Genomic DNA, 26,027 nt, shown 5'->3' on the forward strand with positions numbered 1-26,027 from the left:
TAATACACATGGATAAATTCATCATACATTTGTCAGTGCAAAGAGAAAGTGATTCAGCAAAGGAACAGCCACCAAAGAAATTAAAACTGGCACTTTTTCCCTTCTTTTCTACAGTTTGTAATATTTTATTAGATTATAGAATAAAATACAAAAATACAAAAGCAAATAGTAGGACACAGTGGGGAGGAAAAAGGGGGGAAAAGTGAGGGGGAGAAGGGAAAAAGAACAGACTTCTTCTGTTGCAGTAGAGAAGGAAGCATTAACATTGAACCTCAACTTTTTACTTTTCCATAATATTATAAACTAGCCATTTCCAATACAAGAAATGAATCTAATCAGTAAAACCCAAAATCCCCCCCCTTTTTTTTAGTCATCAGGTTTTTGACACTTGCTAAGCACTGGTGGTACTCAAATATTGTCATGTCCTAAAAGTGGTACAATCTGTGAAAAGGTTGAAAAGCCCTGTTCTAGAGGACTAGAGTTTGTGTGCTCTTGGTAGGAGTGATGATATCCAGGAACGTATGTCCTGTTGAAGGACTGAGATCACAAGTCACAGCAAATTCCAGACTCATGATTTTCCAGATCTTTGCCTTTTTCCTGAGACTTTGATAGCAAAAAATCTAAATGGTGATGCATCTGTACTCTAAGAACTGAATGTCACTCTATTTATTTCAAAATATGATTCTGTTTCATGATTGTGCATGCTACCGTTAGATGTCCTCCAACTAGAACAGTTTACAGGATTATTTTAGTTGAATGTTTTAGTGATTTAAAAAGGTGATCTCTTTTTATAGAAATATATTTGACTGGTAGGTGTGTGTTTAAATAGGAGTTGATTGTTTTGAGCAGAATAAATATTTTATTAAAATTTAAATTCTGCAGTCAAGTTTGGAGATATTTTTTTAAAGCATTTGAAAGTCACCAAAACCACCTCCCTTTCATATCTGATCTGATCAAACTGGTTTTCCAGGCTTTTGAACTGCTACAAAAACCTACAAAACCCATTTGACTGGTAATACCCATATAATTAGCATACACAATGCAATAAGTAAGAATGATATCAGATTACCTTTTATTTTGGGGGGAAGGGAGAAATGTTCTGTCTCCATTCAAAAACTTCACATATGGGGGACTTCCAGTGAGCACATGGTGAGCTAGATGTCCCTGAAGAAGTGGGGAAGACATGGTAGAAGAGAGAGGGAGCTGGAAGATGGATCCTCGCCTGCTAAATCTCTGGAGAAAAGAGAGATTGTGAGATTGCCTTCATGTATTCCTTGTGAATAGACTTCAGAAACCCAAGTTTTTGCTGTTGGTTAGTGAGCCAACAAGTGACTGGGAGCCTAGGGATTTCAATTAAGCTCACAGACATAACTCAGCCCATATAAAGTTGAACCTTCTTTCTTAATAGTTTTTGGAATTACTTGTTTACTGCTTTTGAAATTTTAAGCACCTTTGGAAAGGTGAGTTTTAGGCTTCACTGGCTGAGTTTCCTTCAATCCTTAGCAAAAAATGTTTTAAATGTGAGTTTAAGGATTTAGAAAAAATATATTTTGGGGGGAACCAATGGCAAAAGAGTGATTACAGTGCTGTTTCTGGAGAGTTATAAATGGGCTATGAGTCTAGAATAGATTTGAAATGAGATTTTGAAAATGATTATAAGAATCCTGCCCATGGACTTACCCAAGAGTCAAATTTTTAGCTTTATAACTTGTCAATATGATAGAGAAGTTTTGCTCTTAGCTAGGCGCTGGGAGAAGCTCACATGCCGTATCTTGGCATGCTATCGGAAGTTGGCCTTCCTGCATACATGTATGCGGGAGGATTTACCACCCAAATCGTTAAGGAGGCTTGTATTGGACTCAGTGGAATGCCAACAGCACGAACAGCTGGGTCCAATAACACGTTCTAGAAGCCGGATACAGGCTGCTAACATCGTATAAAGGCTCTTTCCCAGTGACTACTTTTAAAGCCCTGATGATGTTGGGTGATCCCAACGAAAGCTCGGCTCATTAAATTTTTTACTACTTTCTTCTTGGTGATTGGTATTTATTAGTTTTATTATGGACTTACCCAAGAGTCGAATTTTTAGCTTTATAATTTGTCAATATCTATATTATATAGATGTCACACCTGTGACAGGTAAAAACATGCTTTTTGTGAAAAACAGCGCCATCTGTTGGACGTAAAAGCAACATACGCTATGATTTCAGACAATCTCTATATCTGCACAGACAATGGAACGACAAAAAATGTTGTATACCCACAAGCATTGTGAAATTAAACATATTACAAACGTGGGCTTTCTCTTTTCTTTCTTTTCCATTTAACCAGACTAAGCCACAGCAACTCGTGGCCGGGAACAGCTAGTAAGAAATAGAAATGGAAACTGCTTCATCAGTTTTTGAAGCTAAATAGTACTTATTTGGCCCATAAACCAAAAGTTTCTTTTGAGAAATGAACAAGATGTCTATAAGACTGCTAAATTTTGAGCTGGAACACAGTGTTTTACATGTAATCCTCAACTTACAACAGTTTGTTTAGTGAATGTTCAAAGTTACAACAGCACTGAAAAATGTGACTTATGACCATTTTTCAGAGTTACAACCTTTGTAGCGTCCCCAGAATCATGTGATCAAAATTCAGATGCTTGGCAACTGGTTCATATTTATTACCATTGCTGTGTCCCAAGGTCATGTGATCCCTTTTTACAACCTTCTGACGAGCAAAGTCAATGGGGAAGCCAGATTCACTTAACAACCAGGTTACTAATTTATCAACTGCAGTTATTCACTTAACAACTGTGGCAAGAAAAGCCGTTAAATGGGGCAAAACTCACTTAACAAATGTCTCACTTAACAACAGAAAATTTGGGCTCAGTTGTGCTCGTAAGACGAGGATTTCCTGTATTTTAAAGACTGGGAAGATCCTTTTGTGAAACTGTTTCTCTCTTTGGCTTTTTTTAGGATAGACCTGAAATTGTGTGTGGTGCTTTTCTACTCTGCAATCAGCCACACAGTCCTGACAGAGCACTGAAGTTTCAGAACCAACTAAAATCAGAAGAATGGCCTGAAAAAACAGAGTTTCGTGACATGCTGTCTCCCTTCATAGCTAATGTGCCTCTTCTCTTCAGTCCTCAAGATAAACGCCAAACAGAGCCTTGGGTGAGGAAACAGCTGCGATGATTGGTCCCTCCCAATCAAACACTCAACCAGAACAGGACAGAAAGATCTCAGAGAAACGGGGGGGGGGGGCTTTCCATTCTAGCTTAAGAGGCTTGGGATATCTGAACCAATCTTCATTTGACTTCTAAGGGCTGGCTCCTTCAGATAAAGTTCTCTGAGACTCTTATATAAAGGTGAAAAGGCTTCAACTCAACATCCTCTCGTATCATCTGTCTCATCTCCAAAATGAGTAAAGATGCAAGCACAAGCTATTTGCAGGAATTAGTTTCCCTTAGCCTGGTGCCAGCCAGATAAAATGGGCAATTCCTATGGTAGCTGAGAATTTGGGAAAGTATCAGATTAGAAATTATTCATGTCTATTTATTTCTTGTGGGAGCTTCAGCAGTCCACATAGATGGATTGGAGGCAGTATTTTGGGATCACCAAATGCCTGTGAGGGGTGTAGCTAACACTCAAGGTTGATATTATTTCTACCGTCTGGTAAAATTATTCATCCCAACTCAACTGTGTTTCTGGAGGTGTTAATGTAAACCCTTTCCACAGAAACCTCCTTTATGAGATAAGCTTTGGCCACACAAATTAGTAGTTATGTTAATCCTGTGTTCTCCTCTGTTATCTTTAGTTCTGGCAGAGTAATGTAGATCCCTGTCATGAATGCAAGATGGTGGCTATAGAAATACACGAAATCTTGAAGAACAGCCCCTTCCTTATCCAGACTTTGGAGGATTATGCCAAGCAGCAGTGTGAAGGTTTGGGGACCCATATGGCAGATGAGGTAATTCACTTAGCATTTCCCTTAACAGAGGAAACATACCTTGGTAACAATGGATGAGGAGCATCTCAATGAGGAGCCAGAATGGAATTAACTGAGCTGCTCACAAATAATTTATTGATTATTATCGCATGGGTTAATTTTTGAGTATTATTCAAGTTGGTCTTTTTTTGTTAATTTCTATAGTGCAAGAAATATGTCCCTGAATACGCACATGCTTTTGTGCAATTCCTCATGTCTCTCTTGGTAAGTTGATTGCATCTTCGTGTCTTTTGCGAGCAAAAATGCATGGTTAAGGTCCAACTTATTCTGGACATTAATTTTATCCTAGATTACAATTAAAAATATAAAAATGAATGCAAATAAAAGAAAAAGAAAAAAAACACAAATCTTAATTGAATATCTATGTAAATATGCTTTTTCAGCCCTTGCTGCACATGTAACAAAGAAGAATAACAGTTTAAAATGTGTTGTCCTGCAAAGAAATCCCTACCAGTGCATAAGATTCCAAGACTATAGACTTACTTAAATAAAAATAAGTAGAAAACAATTTCATTGCACTTAAAATCCTTGCCCTTTGTTCAATAAGTGTAGCCCAGGGAAACTGCATGGAAATGGCACTTAAGTATGGATGAATTCAGTGGTGGAATTCAAATATTTGAACAACTGGTTCTATTATGTGATGCAGACATGGCATCAACGCACTTCCGGTGGGCCGTTCTAGGCCTGGGAGGCCTCTTCCAGGACTCCGATGTCTAGAACGGACTTCTGAAAGTGGTATCCATGCACTTCCAGTGGGCTGTTCTAGGCCTGGGAGGCCTTCGAGGCCTAGACTGGACTTCCAAAAGCCAGCCGGTTCTCTGAATTCAGGTAAATTTAGCTACCGGTTCTCCTGAACTGGTGCGAACCGGCTGATGAATTTCACTGGATGAATTTCAGAGCCCCATACATTTGATTATAATTGCTAAAATGTATTAAGAGTATATAATCCAACATCCTGCCTAGCTCTTACAATCATTGTGTTCAAGACATGATCACCCATCTTAAGATGTATAATTTTTGTGGTCACTACTAATTAGCAATGTTTGAATAACCTACTTCCAATTATCCTGGATTTTGCCATTTCCTCTTCCCATTGGCAGGATTTAAGTAAACCACAGGGAGAACAAGAACACTACACTAAAATTAAACTCAATAGGAAGCGAACAGCTTCTCAAAAAAATGAACCTAAAGAAGAAAACCGATCTATCCAAATTGAACACAGTAGAGAACAAACAGCTTCCATAAAAAACAACACTATATATGGACCTAAAGAGGAAGACTGATGGAAACACGTCACTTTTAGAAGAAAACAATAACCCAGAGCAAAGCCCTTACTATCTACCCTAGCCTAGTCCATTCCAATGAAGTCCCTTGGGAACTGAATAATCGCTTTCATAACCTCCCCCTGGAAGAAAGACACCTATAAAAGAGCAGTCATCAATAGTTTCTAAAAAAGAGGCAAAACCTAGCATTCCTATGACAGAAAGAAAAGTATCCCCGATTTCCCTTGCGAAAAAAAGGCGAGTATTGATGATAGGAGATTCAATTCTTAGGGGAACAGAAACTTTAGTCTGCATGCCAGATAGTCAAATTAGGCAGATATGTTATCTGGACAGTCACTTGTCTATAATGGTATAGGTCTCTTGCTTGAGCAGGGAGTTGGACTAGAACAGTGGTCCTCAACCTTGGCAACTTTCCCAGAATTCTGGGAGTTGAAGTCTACAAGTCTTAAAGTTGCCAAGATTGAGGACCCCTTGACTAGAAGACCTCCAAAGTCCCTTCCAGTTCTATTCTGATTGATTGAACTTTTAACCGAAATGACACAACCAAGATTGCTACCTATATTTGAGTGCTACAAGAGGAAAACTAATGCAAGAATCATTGAAGTTAAAATACATAGATCCAGAGGTTTAAGGAACTGGCTGCTGAACAATAGAATGTACATATGGTATTTGAAAAATAAGGCACAGCAAAGCTTTGGATAGGTGAGTAATCATTTGGGATTACTTTACCAATATCACAACATTCAGTTTTGTATCTTCCTTATCACGTTTAACTATCTAGAAAAGTGGCATTAAGACTTCTCTCTATGAACCTGAAGTCTTTATCACTGTGCTTCTAGTAGTTCACATTATAAATAATGAGAACATCATTAAAAATGACTGAAGATTGATTTTGATAGGTTGTTTAATCACAGCAATGTAATTTTTAAATCAGGGGTCTTCAAACTCGGCCCTTTTATAATTCATGGACTTCAACTCCCAGAATTCCTCAGCCAGCGTGCTTAGCTGAGGAATTCTGGGAGTTGAAGTTCATGAGGCATAAAAGGGCCGAGTTTGAAGACCCCTGTTTTAAATGAATAACAAGATAGGCTGGTTTGAGGTGGGAGATAAGTAGGCCAAATTTGGTTCAGTGAACTGTTATTCTGAAGCAGTTGCATAAGAGGACTAGTCAAAGAGGTCTAATTTCTGAGTCAAAAGGCAAGGCATTGCCCATTTCATCACCCCACTTGTAACCAGTGGTGGGATTCAGTTGGTTCACACCGGTTCGGAAGAAACGGTAGCTAAATTTACCTGAATTTGGAGAATCAGCTGGCTTCTGGAGGCCTCCCAGGCCTAGAATGGCCCACAGGAAATGCATGGATACCACTCACAGAAGTCCATTCTAGGCATTGGAGGCCTGGAAGAGGTCTCCCAGGCCTAGAATGGCCTGCCAGAAGTGCATTGATGCCACTTCCGGAAGTCTGTTCTAGGCATTGGAGGCCTGGAGGAGGCCTCCCAGGCCTAGAACGGCCCACCGGAAGTGCATGATGCCCAGGCCTGCATTACATAATAAACTGGTTCTTCATGTATTTGAATTCCATTACTGCGTGTAACAAATGATGGAATTGTGATTAAATCTCATTTCAAAAGTGGTGGAGGCATACCACAGTCTATTTTATCTGTAGACCATCAGGGTGATGTCCTGAAGCAAATGCTCAGAAAGTAGAAGACCAGATTAGGGATAATTTTGCTCAGCAGATGCAACCCTCTCCTCCTGAAGGACAACCACTGCTATGCCTCACATTGCCTCATGCTTGGCTGGGCTCAGCTTCATTGTGATCAAACCCTACACCATTATGATGCCAATGTGATCCTTCACAGTAGATGAAGGCAATTTGTATCTAAGGGAGGGTTGCAGTCTCTGATAATCTCAGCTTTGTTTTCTAACACATTCTTTTAATTTTACATTCTGGTGGCAGAACATTAAAAGAACCTGAGAGAATAATCTGATGGAGTAAGGAAGATACCTATTTATTATATGGCATTTTTGCTCAGTTAGTAGAATTTAAGTTTTGAATAATTGTCTTATTATATTTTCTTTTCTTTTCTCCTCACTCCTATTTGTCTGACCATAGGATACGGTATGTATGCTTTTCCACTTCAAACTTTTTCATGTTGAGCATTTTTGTGTTAAGCAATGGCAAACAATATTGTCTGACTGAAAAGAGCTTGGGGTTTGGGGGAAAATAGAATACAGTAGACAATACTTCCTCCTTGCAGTTCCCAAAATGAAGGTAAAAAAGGAAGCCTTCACAAGCTTTGTATGTCAACAGTCTGAAATTGGAGCAGTTTACTGAAAAAAAAATTGAAGACCCAAAGTTATTAAAAAAGAAATAGGTTTATATTCTCATGACACCAGAGTTAACCTACTGAATGGTGAGCTTACCTTTCCTAGAATCAGGGATTCTGGATTCTCTTACCTCCCAGTTACTTAATAGCTCCAAAAAGCTTTGCATGGTTTAATTTTTATTGTTTTAAGAAAAACTGACCACAGGTCAACCTCTTCCTGTCAGTACAATTTCAGCAGGCCGGAAGAATCTACCAATAAGTGTGGTCATGTGACATATGTGAATGAAGCCAAGAACTTCAGGTCTTTCCTCTGTTTTTATTTTTCCTCCCTTCAGCAAGTTCTAGAGTTTTAAAATTTTTACTTTGTACAACTTATTGAAGCCAATCACCTAAACCCTGTAAAATATAGTTAGCCTTGATTAGGATTGCTAATTATGACTTCAACCTATTTAGTTAATTTGGAATTCAGTTCCTTGTACAAGCCCACATGGTGATCCCCACGTTATGTGAATCAAGTCTATGTTTTTCTGATATCACAGAATCATAGATTATAAGATTGCAAGAGATCCTTATCATCTTATATCTCTGTCTTCCCAGTGCAGGAATCCAGTAATATTGCTAACTTAACAGATGGTCATCCAGCATTTGTTTAAACACCTCCAGTGAAGGTTTATGCTAAAGTTTTTGTAGTCAATGAAATGACAGGAAATTTTTGTTAGAAGGAACACTGACAGTCTTGGGTCTGTAGGCTGTGATAATAGGGGGTTTGGGGTTGCAAAATCTTGTCTCAGTTTCAGTTGGAATTCATGCCACTTTAAGGAGACTATTCCCTACATCAAAGGAGTAATATGTGGGACCTTTGCAGCTTTCTATCTCTTTAAAGATGCATGTAAAAATGCATATATGCTAATTTCATACTGTCATGTCTTAATGTCTGAGTATCACAACCAAGTACCAAAAATAGCAAACAAAACATCCTGATATGGTTAGTATGCAATGCCATGGCCTTCATAAAAATGAAACATTAGCTTCTAATGGAATATTTTATTCTTCTAGCCACCAATGGGAATTTGCGGTAAAATTGGATTCTGTGACATTACAAAATCAGAGCCTTTTCATCCTTTGAAGGCAATGGACTACTTTTCAGACCTGTATGGAGCAGTAGTTAAGGTACATAAACATATATACAGACACATATAAAGGCACTGTCTGCAGAAGGACAGAAGCTAATAACATTGTCCAAACAAGCCACTGGAGAATGGCTGAGATTTGCTCAAAACCAAAACAAGTAGAATGTGAAATGTATCCTTGGGTAAAATTGAGAAGGCATTTCATGGGGAACAAAGTTAACCTTACGGTAAGAGCATAGAAGAAGAAACAGCTAAGAGGTTCAATAGGAAATCAGGAAAAGAAAAATCTCTGAGACCTAAGGTGAAGAGCTGAAAAATGCAGATGACCACTAAATGGCAGGGGGGAAAAAATACAGAAACTGACTCTTTGTTTCTATCTGGGGGTTGTCCAAATTTGTGCAGCCCACATATGGTAGGTAGCATATGTCTTAACAATGGCTTCCACAAAAGACATCTTTAGCCATTAATCACTTCCACTGATGCTGCCCTAAGCAGGTGACAACTGGAAAGAGTCTAGAAAATTTAAGAATCATAATGTAACTACCATTTAAGGATCATTAGCAAAGGAGAATTAATTGTAATTCATTCAAACAATGAAATTTTCTCAAATTATTGTAGTTGAGAAGAAAGCCTGGTCACTTCTTTCTGTATCGATTGCAGAGATCATCTTAACCAAGAGACAATTAATATTCTCACTGCAATCAGATTTGACAATGTAACGATGTTATATATTTTTTACTTTTGCTTAACCCTAAAAAATACTGTTTTATTACATTTGTTTTGTTTAATCTCTCTCTCTCTCTCTCTCTCAACTCCATTATGTAGACAATTTCAGATGAAGATAAACCTCATTTGGTATGTGATATGTGCAAGAAAGTTGTACAGGTGGCAGAGAACTTGGTGGAGAACAATAACACAGAAGTAAGAAACACTGAATTAGTCTGTTATTATGTTGCGGGAAATGGTGATAGAGGAGAATTTCTTGAAGGCATCTTCTATACACTGAATTAATTTTTTTTTTTTTATTGAAATTTTTCAAAAATTTTACAAATAAACATCCCCCCCCCTCCCAAACCACCCCACCCTCCCCCCCCGACTTCCCAGAACTGAATATAGGATTATTTAACAAATTTTAAAAAATAACGTTTACAATTTATAAAGTAATTAATAAAAATAATAAAGGTCATAATAATAATATATATAATAATATATGTAATAATAATATGCATAACATAAACTTTAAAATGAATAATATATACTAAAAAAGAAAGAAAAAAAAGGGAAAAGAAAAGAGAGAGAGAAAGAAAAAAGAAAAAAGTAGACGAAAAATAGAACATATATATAAAAAAAATATATATAAGTAATAATACGTAAAGAAAAAAGGAAGAAAGAAAGAAGGAAAAAACAATCATTACAAATTATAAAAAAGCTAAATGGTATTTTTCCATATCCAAATTATATTGTATGAAATTTATCCATTTTTCCCATACTGCAAAGAATTTCTCTTGAGATTGCTCCTTTAAAAAAGCCGAAATCTTTGCCATTTCTGCCAGATACGAAACTTTGTGAAACCACTCTTGCAAAGTAGGCAAGGATTCCTTCTTCCAATATTGCCCTATTAACAGCCTAGCGGCTGTAATCAAATTTAACATCAATATAACCTCCTTAGCATCACAATCAGTAACAATACCTAGTAAAAATAATTGCGGAGTAAATTTTACCCTCCGTTTAAAAATTCTTTGGATATTCCACCATATCTTAATCCAAAAAGCTTTTATATGCTTACACGTCCACCAAGTATGATAATAAGTAGCATCCAAATGTCCACATCTCCAGCATTTCGGCTGCAGATTAGGGTACATAATGGACATTTTCTTTGGATCAAGGTGCCATCTATAAAACATCTTATAAAAATTCTCTCTTAAATTTTGCGCTTGTGTGAATTTAACATTTCTTATCCAAATAAGTTCCCAGGTATCCATTGAAATCGTTTCACCAATATTCTGTGCCCATTTAATCATACAATCTTTAACTAATTCAGGTTCTGAGTCCAATTCCACTAAAACCCCATAAACTCTCTTAATATGGGTTGGCCTTTGATCTCTTACTTGTTTTAAAAGAGCTTCATCTTCTCTAAGCCAGCCCATTTTACAATCCATCTTCCATCTGTCCACTATTTGTCTGTATTGGAACCATGAATAAGTTAAATTTTCATGCGTTAATTCTTCCAAAGATTTTAACTGCCAATCTTGGCCATCCCATCTAAGTAACTGTGCATAAGAGACCATATCCATATTAACCCCTTTCCTTATACCTTCTATGGCATGCCGAGGTATAGCCCATAATGGTATTTTGAAGTCACTTTTATAATACTTTCTCCACACTCTAAGCAAAGAGATTCTTATAATATGAGACTTAAAAACCCAATCCACTTTTTTATTAAATATTAAATAGGCATGCCATCCAAAAAGTAAGTCCCAACCTTCCAAATGAAGTATTTCTATATTTGTTAAATTCACCCAGTCGCTGATCAATGTTAATACTACAGCATCATAATACAATTTCATATTTGGTACCTTGAGTCCTCCTCTCTCACGAAAATCTTGCATTATTTTAAGTTTCACCCTTGGTTTTTTCCCTGCCCAAACAAATTTATTAATACCTTTTTGCCATTCATCTAAATTACGTTCATTCTTTAAAATAGGTAACATTTGAAACAAAAAAATAAACTTTGGCAGGACATTCATTTTGATAACTGCAATTCTACCCATAAGGGATAACTGTAGATTGTTCCAGTTTTTTAAATCCTTCTGTACCTCCATCCACAGCTTTTCATAATTATTTTTATACAGTTTTGCATTAGAAGCAGATAATGTGACCCCCAAATATTTTACCTTATCAACAATTTCAAAATCTGTTAAGTTAACTAAAACCTGTTTATCACCATTAGTCATATTTTTAGCTAATATTTTGGTCTTATTATTATTAATTTTAAAACCAGAAACACATCCATATTGTTGAATCAATTGTAATAATTTTACCACCGAACAGGTAGGTTGAGACAGAGTAACAACCAAGTCATCTGCAAAGGCTCTTAATTTATATTCTTTTTTATTAATTTCTATTCCTTTTATTTCTTGAGACTCCCGAATTTTAATCAACAAAATTTCCAATGTTAAAACAAACAATAACGGAGATAACGGGCATCCCTGTCTTGTTCCTTTTTCTATTACAAAAGCCTCTGACAAACCCCCATTTACAATAAGTTGAGCAGTCTGTTTTTGATATATATTAGATAATACTTGTAATATATTTTGTCCAAAATTCATCTCCTTAATTAAACATAACATAAACTGCCAATTCACTTGGTCAAAGGCTTTTTCAGCATCCAAAAATATCAGGCCTGCAGAGACTTGGTTATTCTTTTCTAGATACTCTAATAAGTTAATAATTTGTCTAACATTATTTTTCATATACCTTCCAGTTATAAAACCCGATTGATCCTTATGTATAAACTGCTGCAAGATCCCCATAAACCTATTAGCTAAAATTTTTGCAAAGATTTTATAATCCACGTTTAAAAGAGATATAGGCCTGTAATTTTTAGGCAATGTAAGATCTTGATTATCTTTTGGAATCAATGATATAAATGCATTACGCCAAGATGGAGGGATCTCTAAACCCTGTAATAAGTTATTAAACAATTCACACAATGGTTGAGTCATCTCTTCTACTAAAGTTTTGTAATAGATAGATGTCAACCCATCCGTACCCGGCGCTTTGCCCAATTTCAATTGTTTAATAGCTGTAACAATTTCTTCTTTAGTAATTAAGCCATTAATCTCTTTTTCCTGATCTTCTGTTAATTTAGGAAAGTTAACTTTACCTAAATAATTGTTTATATCTGTAGTTTGAATATTGGCACTCTTATATAATTTTTGATAGTATTCTAAAAAGGATTTCTTAATCAATTCTTTCTGATAAACCAATTTACCATTATAATTTATTTTATCTATATTCCTCTGTTTCTGTTTCTTTCTTAACTGATAAGCCAGCCATCTCCCTGGTTTATTAGCATTACAAAATATATTTTGTTTCATAAATAATAAATTGGTTGCAGCTTGATCAGCCATCAACATGTTAAATTGTGTTTTTAACAATTTTAAAGCTCCTTTCACCTTTTCGTCTAAAGGATTTGAAATTAAAAGTTTCTCTTTTAATTTAATCTCCTCTTCTAAATCTTTACGTTTCTGAGTCTGTTTCTGTCTATGCAAGTTATTCATTTTTATCAAGATACCACGCATAAAAGCTTTACTTGCATCCCACACCATTGACATTGATGTTCCCTTATTCATATTTAAAGCAAAATATTCCTTTAAACATTCCTTTAATTTATGAACATTTTTTTCTTGTTTGAATAAATTCTCATTCACCCTCCAGGATCTCCTGTCTTCTTTCTCAGCAAACAGTTCCATCCATACTGGACTATGGTCAGACAATGTCCTAGAAAAAATTTTTACATTCTTCACCCTGTTGTATAAGTCTGTTGTAATCAAAAAGAAATCAATTCTTGAAAAAGATTGGTGTCTATCTGAGAAGAAGGTAAAGTCCCTTTCTTCTTGATTACGTTCACGCCAATAATCCCTCAATTCCCAATCTTCTTTCATGTCAAAGAAGGCTTTAGGTAGTTTAGCCTGTTTAAAAAAGGTAGAAGAGCCTTTTTTGTCCTTTTGTATGTCTAAGACACCATTCCAGTCTCCCATTAAAATCACAGATCTATAGTCCAACAAAGTTATTTTCTGATGTAACAACCTATAGAATTGCTCCTGTTGCTGGTTTGGTGCATACAACCCCACAATAAGAATTTTCTTGCCATATAAACCAAGTTCAAGCATAACATATCTTCCATGAGGATCTGATTCTAACAGGGTAGCAGATAAGTTCTGTTTAACATAAATTACCACACCCCCTTTTTTCCCAGGGGCGGGAGATACAAAATGAGATCCCAAACGAGGATTGTTTAAGTATTTTTGGTCTTTAGATGTAATATGAGTTTCTTGCAAACAAATAACATCATTGTTGTGTTGTTTCAAATAATGGTAGATTTTTTTTCTCTTTTGAGGAATATTTAATCCATTAACATTCCAGGTCAGGAGCTTTGCCATCTCCCTTGGCCTTAAGCCTGGAGAAGATCCCCTCAAATTCTGCTACTGAAGAATATGTTGCAGAGCTTTTGGGTCTTGCTCCTCCCACCGGCACTGAAACAATTTGCTGAGTAGATTCTTTGATTTCTTTTTCTTTTTTCTGTTGTTCTTTTTCTTTACGTTTGTGTGCTGCACGGGTCATTCTCTGTTCTTTAACCTCTACTTGAGACATCCATACCACCTGTCCAGCAGTCATCGCACCTGTATCTTCAGATTTCTGTTCCATCTCTTTATCACTCAGGACTTTGTGCATCATGGGCAAGGGTGAGCCTGCACCCAGGACCGTTTTATAAAATTCCTTAGCTTTAGCAACTGTATTAAGTCTATAACGTGTCCCCGCATGGCTCAAAACAATGCCCATCGGAATCTCCCATCTAAATGGCATTTGTCTTGCTTTAAGTTCATTTGCTAGAAAAGCAAAATCTTTTCTGCTTCTTAAAATTTTAGGTGGAATTTCCTTTAAAATAATAATATCTTGAGCAGCAATCTGGAATCTTTTATTGTAAAAAGTTTGCAGAATCTGATTTCGCAAGGACTTCTTAGCAAAATATATCACCACATCTCTAGGCAGATTCCTCTGTTTTGCAATCCAAGAATTAACTCTATAAATTCTTTCCACTTCCCCACGTAACTCATCTTTGTCTATATTCAAAATAACAGCCAAATCATTAATCACCATTTCCATCAGATCTTGAGTTTTATCTTCTTTCAGGCCCCTTATTCTCAAAGCATATTCCATCTGTCTATACTGGAACATAAGAATATCATCTTGTGAAGTTTCCACTTTTTTCTCCATATCTTGGAATTTATAGTCCAAAAGTTCTACTGTTTCTTCAATTTCCTCCACTCTAGAGTCCAGCTTCACAACCACTGAGGCCACTCCAGATAAAGCTAGAAGTATATCATCCCTCAATATAGTATTATTCTGTTCTAAAAGCTCCTTCATCTCTTTCTTCATTTCTTCCTTGCTCTCAGATTTATTCTGTTCCAAAAGTTGCTTCATTTCCTCCCTAAACTGTGACACAGCACTTACCATTATTTCTTTAATGTCTTGTGCTGATGTGCCAGATGGGGGAGGTGAGGGTGGAGTAGTTTTAGGTTGCTGCACTGAGGGTATTATTTTAAGTTGTTGTTGCACAGTAGAGGTAGCAGGAGAAGAAGTTACCTTAGGAGCTGTAGTAGCTGGTTGTCGTTTTGAAGCCATTTCAATTTATCTTTCTTTCTTCATAAAAATACCAATAAAAAATAAATAGTCCAAAAGTTAAAAATAAGGTAAAATAGGATAAAATGGAATCAATTTAAAAGCTCCCAAAAGATAAAAAAAAACTTAAAAAGGAAAGCAGTATTAAACAACAGTTCAGCCAGTCCGTCTTTCAAAAGAAAAAAAAACTTTCAAAACGCCATTTTACTTTCACTCTCACTTTTCCGCCCGGAAAAAAAAAAAAAAAAGGGAAAGCTCAAAAAATAAGAAAAAATCAACACATGCTAAATAAACTAAATAAACTAAAAAAAATAAAATAAAACTAAACTATAAATAAAATCCTTTAAACAGTTCTGTCCGGTTTAAGATTACTCACAGTTACTTTAGATACGGAGATGGTAGCGGCGTTTCGCTTTGTTTCCAAAGAAACAAAGACAGCTGAGAGGCGGAGAAGGCAATGAACTCCGAGGGAGCACTCTTTCTACCCCCGTAAAATAAAAATCCAGGGAGGGTTAAGAGGTTCTACCTCTATTCATGCGATCTCTACCCCTTCTCTTCGCCCGGGAAGGGGATTGCGAGCCGCGGGCCAGCTGATGAACGCTGTGCTCCGCGGATCTGACACCATCTCAGGAGGACAGCTACAAAGTAGCCGCCATTTCCACCGCTTTAACCACCGGAAGTCTACACTGAATTAATTTTCAAAGCCTTCATCTCTGAAATTATGAGAAGAAATGAAGACAAAAGCATGGAGTTTCTTGATTTCGAGCAACCAAATCAACATTTGATTTTTGTTTCTATGAGGCTTTCCATTTAGTCCAATCATAATGTGGATTCAGGCTGGCTGGATTCAAATTATTTCAGATTTAGGGAAGGTGCAGAACATTTGAAAAGATAACCAGAGAAGAGAGAACTTAAAAAAAAAAATACTCTTATATTTCCTGCCTCTGTCACCTTTCCCTCTGCTATTCAAGAATGACTAAAACGGTCTTCACCTCTGAACATTATTTCAGCAAATTAACTTCACTTCTTTCATTTCTGCTGTTACTGGAAGAAAGAAGTACAAATAATCCTTGATTTATGACCTTAATTGAGGTCAGAAATATAGTTGTAAGTCATGCTGGTCATTAAGCAAGTCATCATGTGCCTGACTCAATTTTACAATATTTTTGTAGTGGTCATTAAGTGAATCACCATGATTTTTATTTTATTTTATTTAAGAAAATTTATATGGTTGTCCACTCATTCTGTGATTCATTAAGCTTAATCCATAGTCATTAAGTGAGCCCATTGTCCACAATGGTTTTTTTTTGACAGAAACTAGAAATAAATACCAGTTTCCAGAAAAAAAAAACATTTTGACCACAGATATTACAAATTACCATAAATGCAGGCCAGTTGCCATGTGACCAGAATGTGATCACATGACCATAGGAGAATGACCATTGGAAATTTGAATCCAAGTTGTAAGCACCTTTTTTGGGGGTCTGTTGTAAGCTGAGGACTACATGTAACGGCTCTCTTCTCCCTCATTTGCACTCTCTGCAGATTAGATGCTTGATTTCTTTTTAATCTATTTTTTTAATCTTTCTATATTTCAGGAACAAATAGTCCATCAGATGGAGAATGTTTGTTACATGTTGCCTCATGAAGTCGTTCCTCAGTGCAGGGACTTTGTGAATTCTTATGGAATGGCAGTTCTCACTATGCTATTGGAGGCTACTAAACCTGAATCCGTGTGCATTATGTTCAAATTTTGCCCAGAAGATGTATCTTTAAGCACCAGTAGGTTTTTGTTTGTTCTACATCTTCTGCCTTCATGATGGGAATGAAATTCATTTTATTGGTCTTAACTTTGTATTTATAGCACATATCTAACTTCCACAAAATCCAATCTCAGAAAGATTGGATCATGTTCCTACATGGATGGGAGTTTATAAATGCAGGTTTTTTTGGCAAGGTTTTTCAGAAGTGGTTTGCCATTGCCTGCTTCTTAGGACTGAGAGAAAGTGATTGGCCCAAGGTCACCCAGCTGGCTTTATGCCTAAACTGGGACTAGAACTCTTGGTCTCCTGGTTTCTAGCCTGATGCCTTAACTGGCTCTCTCAGTAGATTAAGAAGCTGAAACAACAACAACCTGGAAGTAGGCATTTCATTATTGTTGCCAAATATGCAGACATACCCACGAAGTCTCCAAGAATCAAAGTTGACTTGAAGGCGATTTCATCTTTCTGATAGACTTTTCGCGCTAAACAGACTCCCAGAGAAGCATTTGAAGATTAATAATCATTATCCGCAAACTCAATGCTCCTAACTATTCAGATCTCTCTGAAGGGGATATCCCATTTATGAATCACTTTTTCCTGAATGCTTGGCTGCTGCCTATTATTTGTCTTTAAACCAAGGATGAGCAACTCAGGAGTTTCATGTGCCCCCCTGCCCTCTCCCCATCCCACTTCATTTTCTGCTCATAAGCAGTTCTAGATTGTGTTTCTGAAATTGGGTGGCAAAGTGACCCAATTCCTGAAAAACAGATTTTTGTCCTTTTTTAAAAACAAAATATAGGAAATAGAATTGAAAAATATTCAAAATGAGTCTAAACAGCAAAACCACACCCCAGGTTATAGGTTTCTGACTTTTAGAGGGGAATATTAGTGGGTTAGGTAGGGATGGGGGAACTTGCCTTCCAGAAATCCTTTGCTTCAATTCCCAAATTAAAACCATAAAAATGGGCCAAAGAAACTAGAAGTTGTCCCTTTTGATGATCATGATATTAAACTATAACCTTGTGCCTTTAAAATGTGCTTAATCTTGTTCTAAAGATCAGATACAGACTTCAAACTAGATGATGCTTTTAGGCTTTGTATATTGTTCATACCTTTAAATTTACTTTCTTGCAACTGCTTCTAATTTTGGTTTGTTTACTGGCTTTTGTGTTTTATTTAGAGCTCATTCTGTACTGCATTAGGAATGTCTGAGAAATGACTTAAAATAATTTGTTATACACACATATGTATGAGAACTAGCATTAAGTCAAGCTGTCCACTCTAATGTTTGTTTATTTGTTTGATGTTTAGAGAAAGTAGCTCTTGAGAAAATAGCTCCTGAAAAGAAAGTAGCTTTTGAGAAAGTATCAGAAGACAAGGATAGTGAACTATGTCACACGTGTATACTTCTTGTTAATTATATTGATGGTGAACTGGAGAAGAATGAAACACAAGCCCATATTGGATCTTTCCTTGCTAAAGGATGCCAACTACTCCCCGATGCTTTGGTATATCCAGTAAGTAGTTCTGTAGACAAATTTCTAAGGAGTTAAGATGCTATGGAAGAGTAAAAAAGAGAATCCAGTTGTTTATTTCTCCCCTCATCCTGTTAGAATGGGTAGAAAAAAAGGAGTTATGAATTATAAGCTTCCTGAAGAGTTACAAACCATTTTCCAATTGGTTGGAACATTCACATTAGTTGGGAAGAACTTGAACAACTTTTGAGAAGATGAAAGAAATGTTTTGAGGTTCCAGATCAACAAGATTTTGGGCAACCACAGTGAAATTCTTTGGGAGTTGGAGTGAAGGCAGTATTTCCAGATCAACTCTCTCCTTCCTATAGTCCTTCCGTTGGGCTGGACATCAACATATTGGGGATAATCTGGAATATACTAGAATGAAGCAGGTTGCTCTAGTTACCATGATTTAGATTAATTCATTTAATTGATATGATAAAAGGTTTAGTTGGTTTTGAAGCTAGAGGACCCCACCAGGCACCTGCCTTAGTCTGACTTCTTTCTGCTTTATTACAGTGTGATCAACTGGTGGACCAATATGAACCAGCTGCTATCCATCTCCTGATACAAGTCATGCAAGCACCCTTTGTATGTGTGGTAAGTCATATTGTAAAACTGATTTATATGCAGTTACAAAACCTTAAGTGCCATTGAATTCTTCATTTCACAGTACTTACTGTATGTAACTTGCCAGTCCTTGAAGACAATAAATTCTGGAGGCCACCTGACTCAAAAATGAATATGGGCCGCTAAATCAAACACAGAAAGCAATAAAAAGAAAACAATAAAGAAAACCCCAGGCTTCCAAATACTACTCTCCCTTCACAATATACAGGCCAAATGTGAAGGGGAAGGGGAAGAAACAGGAAAGGGGGTTTGGAGGGAGACAGTGGCTATGCACGCCCCTCTGCAAATGCTCCCTTTTAAGAAAGCATAAAGAACGAGTGGGTCAGAAGCCCTTGTGAAATCCCATCCATGCAGCCTTCATGTACAGCAAAATATTCCTTCTTTTAATGGGAGGGGGAGGGGGAGAAGAGTGGATTTAAAATAGTTTTATAAAGCTCTTTCTAACAAAGTAATATTTTACTCTTTTGCCACACAGAAAATAGGAATTTGTCCTGAACCCCATCTTGTGGGAATGGAGGCCTGTTCCCGGGGCCCTACTTTCTGGTGCAAGAATCTTGAGACTGCAGAGCAGTGCCAGGTAATCAAGTGATTGGGGGAATGGGGGGGGGGAGAGGGAGGAGGAGGAGAGGATTAAATCTTTAGTGCAAAATACTGAGGAAGGAAGGAAGGAAGGAAGGAAGGAAGGAAGGAAGGAAGGAAGGAAGGAAGGAAAATGGATTTCATTTTAAAAAATCCATTTTCAAAACAAGTAGAAAGAAGGCAATCATATTGACTGAGAGAAATATGGATTTTTACTCTTTTTTTTATAAATTAATTCTTTCCTTTCTTTAGCCAAACACTGCTGCAAAGAGAAAAAGCAACAAATAGCTCAATGTCATATACAAATCAAAACCCAAGGAAGGAATAAAAGAAAAACTTGGAGAATAAGATCATAAGCATTTTTTTTTTAAAAAAAGCAGCAGAATTCATTTGTAGAAAGAGCTTCTGGACTAATAATATCCTTTTAAACTTACTGTCACTTTCTTGACACACAATCTTATGGATCCATCAATAAGGTGCCAAGCACGGGATCGCTGATGAAATCCTAACCCTTTCTATTTGTTCAAAATAGCTTTCCTAGTTCTTTCATTAGAAGAAGTCAAATTGCAAACACATTTTTATGCAATACAAGGGAACCAATTCCCTTGTTTGAAAAGCAGTGCTTTTTTTGTAAAAAAAAAAAAAAAGGTGCCGGAACTCACGCGTCATACAAACCGCCTTGCCTTGTAGGATGGAACCTACAAGTTTCCATCCAAAAAAGGTGCCAGAATTCCCTTCTGGGCGTTCTATGAGAAAAAAAGCCCTGTTGAAAAGTAATCTTATATTCATATACATATCAAAAAGATGGGAGGTAAAAGCATTATATTCACAATTTCAGGTCTGTTAGAGTTGCCTGAAGCAACTTCTCTGATAGGAAAGACTTAGATCTGGATGACATCTCACTGAAATCTGAATAAGTCTCACTCATCCCACTTCAAAGCAAATCTCACTAGTAAACAAGTAGTCCTTGACTTACAACCATGATTTCTGTTCCTAAGTGAGCTTTGCTCCATTTTACGATCTTTCTTGCCATAGTTGTTAAGTGAGTCACTGCAGTTGTTAGTAACATAGTTGTTAAGCGAATCTGATTTCCCCATTGACTTTGCTTGTCAGAAGGTCGCAAAAGGGGATCACATGACCCTCGGACACTGCCACCAACATAAATACATGCCAGTTGCTAAGCGTCTGAATTTAGATCACGTGGCCATGGGGATGCTGCAATGGTCATAATTGTGAAAAACGGTCCTCAATCACTTTTCTCAGTGCTGTTGTAACTTCAAATGGTCACTAAACAAACTATTGTAAGTCGAGGACTACCTGTAGTTTACTCCAAGAACCTTCAATTTTTATTGAAAATGGATTAAAAACTGAGACAAGTTGACAGATGGCTCTTGAAGTTCAGGTGTTGGCTGTGTCTCCAGATTCTCAACTTTCTCTTATGGTCAGTTGTGATATGAACTGAAAATCGCTGTTCTCTCCTTTTTCTGTAGGCCACTGAATACTGCAAACACCACATATGGAACTAGAGGAGGAGGTCCTGGCAGTGGAAGAACATTGGCTGTGATGTTCGTTGAATATATCTGGAAACTTGATTTGGGTGAAAAAAAATGTGAAAAATCTGAATCTTGGCAAAAGCCCGTCTTCCTTTCCCACCTTAAGCTCAAAAGAGGCCAGTGTTTCATTTGCTGATCAAGTTCTGAATCACTTTTTTGCTTTGAGCGTATGGTGAGAAAGGAATGTAATTGAGAAGAAGAGGGTGGAAGGATTAATAATATCTTGGGATTGTGTTCATAATAGCAATAATCAATTTTAGGAAGATAAAACAACTATATACAGTAGTCAAAATAACCAGAACAGGTAATTTACACTGGGATTTTCAAGTAATAGGAATGTTGAATTTTGAAAATTTCCTAAGTGGGGAGATGCTTTAGGATGCTGCTGATCAAAACAGATTAGAAGCGACAATAGCTGCAAAGATAGTGGATGTGAAAAGGTGTTGCACCAATGGAGCATTATTCTTCAAGTAGGACATAAATGTGTTCTTAAAAAATGTCAAGGAACAATTCTGCTACTTTTTCTCAAGAAGCTCTGAATTAATGTACATGCTAACCCTTATAGCTATTCTTGAAATGTAGAGTAAAGCAGTGGGGCTTTCTCTTCAATGCTTATGCACATTTTATCAGTTGAAAAAAAGATAAATATTGATCTATTTGATATTGACTATCTAATTGGCAACAGTACCTTTACAAACCCTGTATTTTAAAATTGGATGCTAAATAAAACCTTGATCCTTGAACCAATGCATACTGTATATTGGATTAACCTTGTGAAATGGGTGGTTGTATAAAATTTGATAAAGAAAAATTTATCTTGGAAAGCCAATTGTTCTTTAGCTGCTGAATAGACTAATAGATTTGCATCTCATACAAATAAAATTCTTTTTCAATTAAATGTACTTAAAACTAGTAGGGGGGAAAAACCAGAGAAATGCGACTTGCCCACATCCCAGAGAAGCCAAAATGAACAGAAATTTAGACAGGAGATACAAAGCTCTCAATCCTAATATTCCTATCAATATTGTTCACACTCTAGTCCAGGGGTCTTCAAACTTGGCCTTTTTGACTTGTGGACCTCAACTCCCAGAATTCCTCAGCCAGGCATGCTGGCTGAGAACTTCCTGGAGTTGAAGTCCACAAGTCATAAAAGGGCCAAGTTTGAAGACCCCTGGACTAGTCCTTTTCTAGTAGCATACAGCTGAATGTGATCCAAGCTAGTTCAGAAGGTACAGGTGAGAATTAGGATGACCCTCAAAGTTTGTTATGATGAAGACTAATGTAGGAATATGAAAAACAAGAATAAATATATTCCCTTTCCTTGTATGTGCAGAAGTAACCATCTGTATGCAAATCTTTCTCAGATCAGAATAATTCAATATATTGGGTTCTGCTAATTAAAGCTGCAATTCTTATCCACTTTCCTGGAATAAGTGCAACATCTGATTCTTTTATAACATGATGGGATGCTAATTAGTGAATCCAGGAAACAAAGCTTTCACTTAGAATTCTGCAGATTTCAGAAACAAACTGTTCAGGAAACATTATCCAAGCCTTTCCCTAATTAACGGATACATGCTTTGTCTCAATCTTATGCAATGCACAATTAAAGAGAAGTTCTGAAGCAATTGGCTTTGATTACAACTTGTAACTATAGAAACATTGGCATTTAATTGATAAGGGGGGTGCAAAGCATTTGAAAGAGGGACTTTGTACTACATGGATCCATGAATAAAGCTTCTCTCCTTGAGTTATTAAAACAATTGTGCCTTTTGCAAAGCTTGTTTGATTGTTTCCAAATCTGTCTAGGTTCCTCTAGAACAGGGTCTCCCAAGCTTGGCAACTTTAAGGCACATGGACTTCAATTCCCAGAACTTCCATTCCCCATTGTGAGTAGACACCATCACCTACTGAATCCTAGCTTCTGAATCAGTGACCCACATGGCAGTGGTGCTGTGCCTGACAATTGGGGAGCATTGAGTTCTGCTCCACCTCTATGTGGTCGAATGCAACCTGCATTGTTCCACAACTCCTCTTTCAAATGGCCCAACAAATGATCTTTCAAAGTTGTAGAGATGCCATATTTTTGGTAAGCATTGAAACATCTATTATTAACTCTCTCATCTATTATCTCTCTATCGCTCTATCAATATCTCTCATATCTATCTATCTATCATCCATCTATCTATCAATCTTCATTTATTATCTATATACTGTATCTTGCTTTAATAGAAAGTAGGTTTGTCTTTTCATGTTACGCTGAAGTGAAAATAATCATTTCCCACCAGAACTCCCTTTCTGCAGAAAGGCCCAGAAGATCTCTCTGAATCAAGAACTGTATTGGGCACAAACAATAGCAACAGAATGTAAATTTCTTGGTAAACACATGGTTTACATAGAAGGATAAGAGAGAGAAAGAGATGGGAGAGACAGAGAGATGACTTTGGATATCATTCAATCTATATTATAAAAACTATACTCCTAAAAGAACATCACACTGTGCATTTTCCAAACCTTCTGGCTTTAGAAACATTAAAAGAGTTCTTACAATAAGCTTCACACAGAATCTTGATTTTTTTAAAAAAAATGAACAAAACTTCCCATTAGTTTTGAACAGCTCTTGTATTATAGTTGACACATGAATTAAAAAAAGACAACATTAAAATGTGCTATGTGGTCCAAGAGCTCAACAAGCAGGAAAAGACATAGTGTTGGTAGACGGAGGAAATGTAGGCTTTAGGTATTATTAGATATATTGTTACATTACTCTGACTCAACCACAATCTTTTGAATGGAAGATTAGAATTCAGGGATAACAATGAAGTAAGGCAGGTATTTATTTGCTGCCACTGAACCCATCTTAGGGCAGATGTCTTGGAAGCATATGATTTATAGTTATTACTGTATATATATTATCCTTATTCTAATTCTTATAATCTGTTATTTTTAAATCTTTCACAACATAATCTGACTTCAAAATGATTAAATACTACTTTTAAGTAGAATTAGTTTTTCTTAAATCCAGTCTTGGTGATTTCAGTTTTATAGCTCTGGAGATGACTGTAACTATCATAGTCACTTCTTTTTGGTCAAATTGTGCTGGCAAAAGGTTAATACTAGGCATGAGCAAAATCTACCCTTTCTCCCCCAGATCAACATCTGGAGAAACCACATCTGAAATGGATAGGCCTGTTGTGTCAAAAGTTATACTTGGAAATAAACAGTTATGGTGCAAAGGCTGGCGATTGTAGCGATTGTACTATATATGAATGGTAAATAATGATTTTTCTTGCCCATAAATTCCAGCAAATAGAAGTCCACTCTTGATCATCATTGCTATTTTTCTATGCATTACGATCATCCACCTTGTCATGGTTCTTTTCAAACTTTGCTTTTGGGCATGTAGAATTTTCCTGTTATCTTAACTTCTCCTAAATGGATTCATGTGAATCTCAGGTTAAATAGGTTTCTTTAGATTTAATTTATTCACATCAGAATGGTGTTAGTTCATTATATATACTGTAGATTTCTGCATAATCCATAAGGGACACTTTCAATTCCTTTCCTTGGTAGTTTTAGGAATATGTTACTTTTATTGATGAATATAATTATCATTCTGATTTTTCAGCTGACATGGTGTGTGCATTCAGTCTAAAGTAGTTATGAAATCTATGGCAAAATGGTTAACATGGCATTTGGGATGGAAAAGAGTACACACAGATTAACCAAATTCATGTGTAATGTATTTCTGGTTCCTTTAACAGTCCATTCCAAAAACTCAACACATCATTGTTTGAAATAAAAGAAGAAGAAAAAATTACACACCAACAGTCTGATATCCAGAACCTTATTTAGTCACTCTGCTTGGTTGCTGAACTGTTTTTGTAAGCCAGCAAAATGAAAACATGGCTTCAGGTTTCTTTTCTGGGAAATATGACAACACAGATTAATGCTGAACAGATTTATGGAGCTTCCTGAAGTTTATCACACAACTATTGTGTGAGACCAAATGGATCATCATATAATCATCTTAGCTGCATTCGCTTGGTAGCCATCATTCCCTGCTACCATGGTGGTAGGAGAACACATTGATCCAGTCAAAGATCAATGGACTGATGGAATATGGCACCATGATTATTGCAATTCTAGCTTTAGGTTTATATCACAGGGCTTCCCATAGCTTTTATTTGAAACACTTTATATCTGAAAAACAAAATTAAGAGAGTGAGTCAAATCTTTTGAGCGTCTGGTCCTGAGAGCCTTTATCCCTGGAGCTAGGCCCTTCAGGACTGCTATAGCAAAAGAATGTCTTATCTTGGTTAGATTTACTCTGGAACAGGCGGTGGCCTGGCATTGGTGACCCTGCCCTCTTTTCTTCTCTTGTCCTTTAGTTTGCTGCTCCTCCTGCTGCAGGAGTCTGTGTAGGCCCAGGATCCCTTGGAGGGCTACACCAGTGATGCCACTTCTAGTCATAACTCTGTGATTTCCAGTGGGCTCTCCATGATCACTTCTCTCATCTTGTGCATAGGGGTGGATTTGGCAGATTCAGTACGAGCATTTCTGTCACAATAGGACCCACCTTCAGCAGTCAGTGTCTCTAAGGAGCGAGCTAGTATTTTCTGGTCATCCTCAGGAAGGCTGTTGAGGTCTGAGGTTAGGAGAGTGCCTGTGCTACCGTGGACCACATGGATCCCATCAGGTCCCTTGAGCTCAATAGGCTGCTGATGCCGAAAGCGAAGACTCCCTTGACTAGGGCTCCTTTGCTCCTCCTTCTCCTCATCCAGATCATTCTGGATCAGCTGGAAAAAGACCAGGATGGAACTCAACATATCACATATTTTGTTTT

The 26,027-nt window shown here is 36.8% G+C and overlaps 2 protein-coding genes across 9 annotated transcripts in view; one reads left to right on the plus strand and one right to left on the minus strand.

The window, feature by feature from the left end:
• LOC120297656 (prosaposin-like) overlaps positions 1–21,928 on the plus strand; it is a 56,988-nt gene extending 35,060 nt beyond the window's left edge. Inside the window, exons 5-15 of the mRNA XM_039320534.1 lie at positions 2,964–3,161; positions 3,805–3,957; positions 4,141–4,200; positions 7,394–7,399; positions 8,664–8,777; positions 9,563–9,658; positions 16,741–16,924; positions 18,217–18,422; positions 18,939–19,019; positions 19,525–19,626; positions 21,119–21,928. Of these exons, the coding sequence (XP_039176468.1) occupies positions 2,964–3,161; positions 3,805–3,957; positions 4,141–4,200; positions 7,394–7,399; positions 8,664–8,777; positions 9,563–9,658; positions 16,741–16,924; positions 18,217–18,422; positions 18,939–19,019; positions 19,525–19,626; positions 21,119–21,154 (1,236 nt within the window). The 3' untranslated portion in view covers positions 21,155–21,928. The remainder of the gene's footprint in view (positions 1–2,963; positions 3,162–3,804; positions 3,958–4,140; positions 4,201–7,393; positions 7,400–8,663; positions 8,778–9,562; positions 9,659–16,740; positions 16,925–18,216; positions 18,423–18,938; positions 19,020–19,524; positions 19,627–21,118) is intronic.
• Positions 21,929–23,784: 1,856 nt separating this feature from the next.
• CDH23 (cadherin related 23) overlaps positions 23,785–26,027 on the minus strand; it is a 641,486-nt gene continuing 639,243 nt past the window's right edge. For all 8 annotated transcript variants that reach the window (XM_039320524.1, XM_039320528.1, XM_039320527.1 and 5 more), the window contains one exon: positions 23,785–25,980. In XM_039320524.1, the coding sequence (XP_039176458.1) occupies positions 25,651–25,980 (330 nt within the window). In that variant the 3' untranslated portion in view covers positions 23,785–25,650. The remainder of the gene's footprint in view (positions 25,981–26,027) is intronic.

The sequence above is a fragment of the Crotalus tigris genome, unplaced genomic scaffold, assembly GCF_016545835.1.
Source record: "Crotalus tigris isolate CLP2741 ecotype Arizona unplaced genomic scaffold, ASM1654583v1 scf7180000023654.2194447, whole genome shotgun sequence".
Lineage (NCBI taxonomy): Eukaryota > Metazoa > Chordata > Lepidosauria > Squamata > Viperidae > Crotalus > Crotalus tigris.